At 40.1% G+C, this 8,001-nt stretch overlaps 3 protein-coding genes across 5 annotated transcripts; 1 reads left to right on the top strand and 2 right to left on the bottom strand.

Annotated features, from left to right (window-relative positions):
- Positions 1 to 32: 32 nt before the first annotated feature.
- Positions 33 to 2,539, bottom strand: LOC117387460 (archaemetzincin-2). Of its 2 annotated transcripts, none has more exons than XM_033984972.2 (7): positions 2,497 to 2,539; positions 1,960 to 2,248; positions 1,696 to 1,869; positions 1,443 to 1,571; positions 858 to 1,018; positions 612 to 788; positions 33 to 191 (listed from the first exon to the last, which is right to left on the bottom strand). In XM_033984972.2, exons 2-7 carry the CDS (start codon positions 2,246 to 2,248, stop codon positions 33 to 35), a joined length of 1,089 nt encoding a protein of 362 aa, XP_033840863.1. In that variant the 5' UTR covers positions 2,497 to 2,539. The 2 variants fall into 2 exon arrangements, with proteins under 2 accessions (XP_033840863.1, XP_055085493.1); XM_055229518.1 differs by having other exon boundaries at positions 157 to 225.
- On the top strand, positions 2,539 to 4,271 carry si:dkey-21c1.1 (uncharacterized protein LOC100150256 homolog). The gene is made up of 3 exons (XM_033984973.2): positions 2,539 to 3,196; positions 3,424 to 3,529; positions 3,655 to 4,271. The coding sequence occupies exons 1-3, from the start codon at positions 3,180 to 3,182 to the stop codon at positions 3,910 to 3,912; spliced, it is 381 nt and encodes a 126-aa protein (XP_033840864.1). The 5' UTR covers positions 2,539 to 3,179; the 3' UTR covers positions 3,913 to 4,271.
- A 201-nt stretch (positions 4,272 to 4,472) lies between these two features.
- On the bottom strand, positions 4,473 to 7,957 carry tepsin (TEPSIN adaptor related protein complex 4 accessory protein). 2 transcript variants are annotated; one of them, XM_033984970.2, is made up of 13 exons: positions 7,847 to 7,957; positions 7,605 to 7,677; positions 7,412 to 7,503; positions 7,240 to 7,333; positions 7,102 to 7,169; positions 6,947 to 7,028; positions 6,788 to 6,856; positions 6,515 to 6,703; positions 6,250 to 6,433; positions 6,066 to 6,179; positions 5,910 to 5,988; positions 5,708 to 5,842; positions 4,473 to 5,578 (listed from the first exon to the last, which is right to left on the bottom strand). In XM_033984970.2, exons 1-13 carry the CDS (start codon positions 7,883 to 7,885, stop codon positions 5,033 to 5,035), a joined length of 1,764 nt encoding a protein of 587 aa, XP_033840861.1. In that variant the 5' UTR covers positions 7,886 to 7,957; the 3' UTR covers positions 4,473 to 5,032. The 2 variants fall into 2 exon arrangements, with proteins under 2 accessions (XP_033840861.1, XP_055085491.1); XM_055229516.1 differs by having other exon boundaries at positions 4,571 to 5,578; positions 6,515 to 6,706.
- Positions 7,958 to 8,001: the final 44 nt, after the last annotated feature.

Below are 8,001 nucleotides of genomic sequence, written 5' to 3'. Positions count from 1 at the left end.
TCTGTAAGAAGAGGAGGAGAAAGTATTAAACACTATAAGTCACTTTGTAACACCGTCAAGCATTTCTGGAGCCACAGTTTGCTGGAGTAAAAGTCTTGGGTGAGTTTGGGGAGTTCAGGCCCAGAATGACAGGCAGCACCCTCTGTTTTGGATGTCTTACTCTGATCTTCCTCCATCCAGTGCACTAATGCCTGTTGAGTGGAGATTGAAAGCATTAAATTGTGCCTGGAAAAAAACAAAATAAATGTCAAATCGTAATAGTATGTACTGTTACTATAATGACTATACTATAATATATAACTGGAATGTAAAGAAAAGATTGTCCCTAAACTGGTAAAATTTAAATGTATAAGCTCAAAAGCAACTAATTAGTGAATATGTTTTGTCTTGTTCCTCAGGTTAAATATAAATCATTTATTGAGAACACCCCAGGTGCGAACTCCAGACATGTGAGGTCACATAACATTCTTGAGGCAAGTTGTTCAAGGGTTAGGAGCATTGCTTAACTTCAAAACAAGCTATGGTTTAGTATAGTACTCCCTACAGAGATGGTTTTCAAGAAAGATATCCAGTATGTTATGGAATTGTGCCACGCATTTAATTAAATTTACCTTGTATCTGTCAGCAATCTTGAAACCAATGGCGACCTGTAACTTTCGGAGACAAATGGGACAAAAATCCAGAGGCCTGCGGTCAGACTCTTCTAGGTGATTCGATCCCTGCATGACACAGCTCAACCACTGGCAATGTCTTATTCCAAACATATGACCAATCTCGTGGGTCATTGTCTAGAAGATAAAATGGAAATTTTAAAGAAAAACAGACTTTTGCATTAGGAAGCGTGAACTTGGTGTCACCTTGCTTGATCGCAGGAGCAAAGTGCTGCTGATGGTAGGGATGTAATACCCATCAAACACAGAATAGTCGTCCTTCTTTAACTTCTGCTGTTTCTTTAGCCTCCCTGCATAACTTCTGTAGAAGTTGTCATCATACCTAGCAAAACTGAAAACGCCCATTCCTGTACAATATACACACAGTGTTAAGTATATTGTACAGCACTTTGGCCTAACTGCCCTCTAGTGGTGATAGCCTCCAATCGACCTAAAAATGTGCAATAAGTACAATTGTTTTCAATAACTCACACAAACAATTTATTGTATAATCTATAGGGCACTAACTGTGAGTTATTAACAAATTTAGGCTATTAACATGATTGGTCAAAGGATTAAAATCAAAATGTTATGGTATATAGGTATATATAAACTGTAGTTTTATAATTGTAAGTTGTTAAATTTGCTTTTCATAAACTACCAGCCTCAGAATTTAATGCCAGTAATATTTCACTTTTATGACACTAAAATCAGTGTAATTCAATATATTAATCTTTCCACATTATTTAATTCATAAGTTCATAAAGATGCACATGATATTCAAACACTCACCACTACTGAGGGATGCCTGTCCAAATACAAAATTCCATGAATCTTTGGGATATAAATCAATCATTGTGATCCCAATAATGCAGAAAGCATCTTTAGGTTTTCGACTTCTGAGAAATGTGAGAAGATCACCTAAAAAAAAAAAGAAAAAGAAAAAAAAAAGAAAACTGAAGAACACCATTATTAAAAACACATTTCAATAAGTGACACAGACATGGCTTCTTCAAAAGCATAAACACACAAAACTGTTACTTACCGGTAAGAATCTGGAGATTGTGAGAACTGTTGTTTATCCTAAATGAACATCTTGTTTCAGCCACAGTAACTGTTGGTAACAACTTCACAGTGACCCCATGAAAAAACACTTGGCAGTATTCTCTCAGCCACTCCACATACTGATCTGTTTGGGGCCTAGCTTCACCGAAAGATCCTAAGAGCAATATAAAAGGCTCATATTACAGGCATAAATCTGGACACATGTCTATTATTTTGTGTAATATACAGTGAAGTGTTTGCTCACCAATAGTTTGAATGTAAATAGTATTGTGATTTGCACTGGGGGTTTTGCGGGTCAGGTCTCTGTAAAAGCTTTCAAAGTCTTGTGGCTGTTCGGGGTGAGCAGGGATCCAGTCTGACTCTGAATGCACAGTGATATTCTGGAAAAGGGAACCTGGTTGCCCTGCGTTATAGCCCTCCTCCAGAAAACGTCTTTCTTGTTCTGTGTACTTGTTATAAAGTTTAGTTAGTTCTGTGCTGTTGGATATTAAAGCTCTCTGCAGTGCTTCTTTGGAGTGCTGGATAACTTTCATCTGCAAAGATGAAGAGAATTTGTTTTAGAAATTAGACAACTAAAATTACATTAAGATCAGATCAGCAATGAATATTTGGGGCTAATAATAACCCAGGGGAAAATAAACACATCCCCTCAAAGTTAAATATAGGCATAAATACATTACAAAGAAAGATTTGAGCCCATAGTCTCCTAGTGACCTAAGCATTCTGACACTAGAGAACAGTGAATATATGATGTGTAATAATCAGAGGCGTTGATATTTACCTTACTGTAGCAGCATTAAAAGCATTACACCACACGAACCATGATACCGGAAGTCTTTTTTCCCTCTGTGACGTCACGTAAACAGATGGGCGGGGGCATGGGCGGGGCTTAAAGCTTGCGATAAGCAAAGCTTGCACTTTTGAAGGATTGATTATCGTGTAATTCCCTCTTAAATACGTTCATATTTATTGTTTGTCATGTTTTTGGAAAATTTACTATGACTACACTCTCGAAGGAGTAACAGATCAGTCAAAGGAGAGTGTACAACGGGATACGAAAGCGGAAGAACTTTCTTGTAGCATTGGGACTGAAGTTAGCTTCTGTTGAGTAAGCTGTAAGCTCGAGAAATATCCGATACATCAGTACCCAGTACTCGTTATTTTTGGTGTCATATTTGGAGAATTTGAAAATTTGCTATTATTTGCCATAATACGATAGGATAGCTTGCTAGTAGACGTGCTGTCAGAGAGCCAGTGCTATGCAGAGGAGGTAGTGCTGCTGGACTTGACACTCCATACTCTGCTCACCACAAGCTTCTCTCTGCTCTCTGCTTTCTGAGCTGGGTGAAGGGGACAGTGAATGCCAGTAATAACATGAAGCTGGCTTGGTAAAACTGTACTTAAGTCAGGTCGGGAGCTATATAAGCTTTTTGCTCTTTTCGCCTCACCACTCAGAAGACAGTCATGCTGACAGATAGTAGGTAAGGTTACCTTCTATATGTCGCCAATAACGTCATTTCTGTGCATAATGTAATCTACTACTGTCTACGGGTGTGTATGTGCCACTGCCACGTTTCTTTTTAACCTCCTATGTTGTGATTACTATTTTTGGTCTTCACGTGTTATTTTCTCCATCTCGTCCAGCCTCACGGCCCCAGTAGATGTGTGTAGTAGATGTGTCACAGAACACATTTTTGTTTTCTGACAGGAAGCGACACCGCAGCAGTGACAGTGAGGAGGACCAACAGCTGAGTCCTCAAACCAAACGGCCTAACAGTGGTCCCTGCCTCCTAGTCTCTGATTTGGATTCAGAGGTAAGGACTCCAGTGTCATAGTTCATACTGATCAGTCTCATCTGTAGTAAATGCTTTGTAACACTACGTGTTAGCAGTAGCATTTATCTTTTTATTGATATATTGATATATTTTTCTGTTTTTAGTCTTCCAGCAATGATAGCAGTAATGGGCTCTGCAATCCTGAAGGAACATTACTGATTAGAACAAGCCCATGCTCATACACCCAGAGCCACTGCATCTCACAGTGCTCTCCCAGCCCAAAGCCTGAAGACTCTGCCAGCACTTTGCAGCATGGTTTCCATGGCGACAGCAGCAGTGTCTCCTACGACTTCATCAACAGAGTGTTGCGGGAGGCACACTTCAGCAGTCTGCAGACCAGGGGACGTCCAGGCTCCACATGACGTTACATCTGACCTATCTACTGATGGCCTGTCTCTCTCACGTCAGAGCCAAGTGTTCTGGCTCGGAGGTCCCTCATGGAAATGTCATGTGAACAAGTCAGGAGAAAAAGTGTGACATGTACCATTTGTTGAGACCATAAGCACATCAACAATACTGTGACCCTGCCACTGTGGTATATGTGCAGTATTGATGGGTATGTTGTGTGTAAGTGTGTGTGCATGCACCCAGTGCACTTTATTGAGAGGAGTCCTTCTCTTTACATGCGTGTGTCAATGCGTGGACATCTTCATTGGTGCTAATCACAACATAAATGTGACCATTAAGTGCTTGAGTATCTAAATAAAGCTAAGCACTTTCACCAGAATCTCCTGTATTTTTTTTACTCTTTAGTTTGCTGTTTTACCAGTTTTGCTGGCTGGTGGAATTAGACTGAGAAAGCCTTGCTTAAACAGTTCTGAACATGCACCTCATGTAACTTTAAATGACTGAAGAACCAGAGTCCATTCTTGGATTAGCCTGAACAACCTGCTGCTGCTTGTGCTCAAAAAATACAATTTCAGTGACTATTCATTTATTTTAATACATGTGCTTGGGACTAAAATGTGATTGAGTGCAGTATTTTTGTTATGTTTTAGTTTTAATATGAAAAATAATTTTGAGGAGATTTATTTTTTTCTTGTAATTGAATAGAACATCAAATATCCTGTTAATTTTATGAATGAATTATTCATAGTATAGCCATGCACTTAACAGTCACACTATTGGGGTTAAGTTCTTGTTTTGAAATTTTCAAAGGTTCCGTACAAAACAGAGTTGGTATAAATAATGGTCAATTACAACTAATTTACAAATAACATACTCAAAAATATAATATTAAACATTAATGTGCAAATCAAACAGAGACATCCTCAGTGATTCTGGGTATTCCAGAAGCAAGCCATCTTAATGTCCTGAGTTTTAGAAGCTAATTTCAATGAACAACATATACTTCTATAAAACAAAGCTTTGAATATTAGCACCACAAAGCTAAAAGGAAGGAGAATCATGTTTCTCATGTCGTGTCTGAAATGCTGAACTCGCAAACAGCCTTGGTCTTTTCTTTTTTTATATGAGCCATTGTCAGGAGTTGAGAAATGAAAAGGCAGACACCACTTGAGTGTTATCAGAAGAAACGGAAGTACAATGAAAATGTGTGTCCTCAGCTGTTACACTAGCCAAGTGTGTGTCTCGTAGGTTGTCTCCATCTGTATTTTCCTCTTGAGACACATTTAAGATGTCCCCAATGGCTTTCTCCTCCGTCTGAAATGACACGTTCTCACTCATAGGCCTGGTCGTGGTCACCAGCTCCATTCCACTAAACAATGACAGTCTATTGGAGTCTGACCTGTGGAGCTCCCAGAGCAAAGGGCTTCTATTGGTTTGAACAATTTCGTCTCTAGCTCTAACTTCAGCCTCAGCTGTCTCACCACACTCATCTGGTCCTTCATGGAGGGGGTGGGGGACATACTCTGGCAAAACCTGTGGTACCTGGGCAGGATGCTTTAGGTCTAAAGGGTCAGTACATGCAGATGTGAAATCAGTCGATGTATGATGGTTACTTCTTGAATTTGGTTGCTTATGCAAAGGCTGAAGTCCACGAGTCAGAGCTTCAAACTGCCGCAAGAGCTGTACAAAAGTATAAAAACACATATTTGTTATTGTAAAATCCATTTTATATGTTTCTGCTTTGAGGAATATGAGAGTCTAAAAGATGAAGAATAGGAAGAAGAACAAATGCTCCACATGTTGCTTTACCTTGGTGGCTTTGTTGGCCACAGGACCTGAAGCCCCCTCACTCAGCAGATAAAGCCTGCTCTGTGTAGCCGCAAATATTTGTTCCAGCGAAAGGAGGTCAGAGGTCATGAAGCACGCTAAAGCACACATTGTCCGCTACAAGATAAGAAACAAACAGAATTTAATTTAAGTTGAAAATATATATATTTAATTTTAAAATTACCATTTTAACTGTGTCTGAGGGATCTTGGAGTTTCTTGGCGAGAAGGTCGACTACAACTTCACAGTTTAAAGTAGAAGACCTGAAATATCAAAAACAAAACTCTCAAAAACAATCAACAAAAAAGTGAAAGCTTAAAAAAAATTGACTCTTACTAACTCTTTTATGAAGTGCTGGCTTTCCTCTCGTGATAGAAAAACTTTGGAGCCCTCAGTAATTGTGTTGATAAGTGCCACCTCTTGGGCACAGTCCCCTAACTGCAGGGCTTCCACCCTGAAAGCATGAGAAGGTCAGGCATAGACAGCACTTTGTCTCACGTCCTCCAGATTTTGTTTCTGCTAACCTTTCGGATAGATCTCCATTGCTCTCTCTGCTGGCCCCGGACTGGCTGCCTGTGCCAGCTGACCCTCTTCCTGTAGATGCTTTGCAATGGCCTGAAACTTCTTGAGAGGAATTACGAGATGAACTGTTGGCACTGTCTGTCTCTTCCCAGCCTCCTCCTATTTGTCCAGGGTATCGCTGGGTCACTGTGTACAGAGCCGTGAAGTGTGAGCAAGGTCTGCAAAGTCTTCATTTAGGTCTTTACATATTTATGATGGTTGACTGACCTTTAGATTTGCGTGCAGGTAGGTTGTATGAGCATGCGGGTACAGCCACTTCTATGGGTGCTGCCGGAGCCACAACCGCCCGGTAATGGTTGTCATAGAGACGGATGCCTTGCTGCTCAGTAGGAGGAAGCACAGCACTGGCCACAACTTCAGCAGCTTTCTGGATTTTATCTAGTAATGAATCATTGCCTGCTGACAAGCAGTGACACACACATGAAATCTATACATGCATGAATTTCACTTTTCTGTGAAGATGAACATATGATCACTCACCAGACCCCTGTTTGATTGGACTGTACCCAAACCCCTGCATTCCTGACTTGTGGGCAGCAGAACCCATGCCTTTAAAACAAAAAGCACTTTATTCTGGCAGTTTTTAAAATGCCAAAAACTATAAATACAACACTCCATCTACTATTACAGTTAACACACCCATTGGTTGATGAGCTGTTGGATTTGCAGAGATGCTGTTTTTTATTGCAATTGTATCAGTGAAGAGAAGCCTTGCCACCTCCTGCAGATTAAAATGGCGGTGAGCATAAACAATATACTGTTTCTTCCACATAGTACATTTTTGAGCATTATACCTGTGCTGTATTTCGCACTCGCTGATATAATGCAGTGCCATGGATGGGGTCAGGAGGACCACTGTAAACTTCATGGCAAAAAACTGGGAGTCAAAATAAGCACACAAAGAATGAAAAGAATAAAGTTATGAGACAAACCTGATGCTTGCTGAATGAAAGTCGAGTTTCTTCTCAATTCTGTGAGAAAATGGTTTGAACCATGATCACAGAGATGTACAAAAATCTTGAGCACCTTGAAAAGAGGTAAGAGAGCAGTTAGTTACACAATACAGACAATATCATACTAACAAGTAATGTAATTAGGTCTTGCCTTGAGTTTAACATGGCAGGATTTCACCTGCAGCCTCTCCAGAAGATACTCCAACAAACACTGACTGTTTCCTAAAGATTCATGAGATATTTCTGCAGTGTTAAGGAAGTTAGAGTAAGCTGATATAGTGCATACATAGGCACTGATGTCAAAGCTATTTAGGCAAAACAGTGACAACACCAAGAATGGATACTGCTGATTTCTTGAAAAAGGTAGCCGGGGCAAGGATTCTCATCATCTGCTGTGGCTTTCATTAGAGTCGGTACCTTAAAATGATGAAAAACATACCCTGTTATGGATTGCTGTTCATATGTTAGTTAGGGTAATTTAAGATAATCGGAAAAGTATTCGGAATATTAGCCTTGACACTGTCTTTTCGGACATGCTGTGTTCGAGTTACAGAAGACCTCAAAGAAGATCGCCAATTAAACTTACTTTTTGAAGAAATGCTAGTCGTTCCATAAATGTTGCCATGATTTAGCAGTGTACCCATCTTCTTCCTGGAGCTGTAAAGAGAGGGCGGGGCTAGATGTGACAGCCAGCCAATCACAGACTCTGTTACTCACTGAGGGCAAATAGAATTCGCGTTT

Source organism: Periophthalmus magnuspinnatus, chromosome 19 (genome assembly GCF_009829125.3).
Source record: "Periophthalmus magnuspinnatus isolate fPerMag1 chromosome 19, fPerMag1.2.pri, whole genome shotgun sequence".
Lineage (NCBI taxonomy): Eukaryota > Metazoa > Chordata > Actinopteri > Gobiiformes > Gobiidae > Periophthalmus > Periophthalmus magnuspinnatus.
This window is presented reverse-complemented; position numbering and strand designations above follow the sequence as displayed.

Coding starts and splice junctions, on each gene's coding strand:
- LOC117387460 (XM_033984972.2), bottom strand. CDS start 2,248: ATGAAAGTTATCCAGCACTCCAAAGAAGCACTGCAGAGAGCTTTAATA. Junction 1,870..1,959: donor TATTTACATTCAAACTATTG/GTGAGCAAACAC, acceptor TATTGCTCTTAG/GATCTTTCGGTGAAGCTAGG. Junction 789..857: donor TGCTCCTGCGATCAAGCAAG/GTGACACCAAGT, acceptor TTTATCTTCTAG/ACAATGACCCACGAGATTGG.
- si:dkey-21c1.1 (XM_033984973.2), top strand. Junction 3,530..3,654: donor TCTCTGATTTGGATTCAGAG/GTAAGGACTCCA, acceptor TTCTGTTTTTAG/TCTTCCAGCAATGATAGCAG.
- tepsin (XM_055229516.1), bottom strand. CDS start 7,885: ATGGCAACATTTATGGAACGACTAGCATTTCTTCAAAAA. Junction 7,678..7,846: donor GACTAGCATTTCTTCAAAAA/GTAAGTTTAATT, acceptor CATCATTTTAAG/GTACCGACTCTAATGAAAGC. Junction 6,707..6,787: donor TCCAATCAAACAGGGGTCTG/GTGAGTGATCAT, acceptor ACTGCTTGTCAG/CAGGCAATGATTCATTACTA.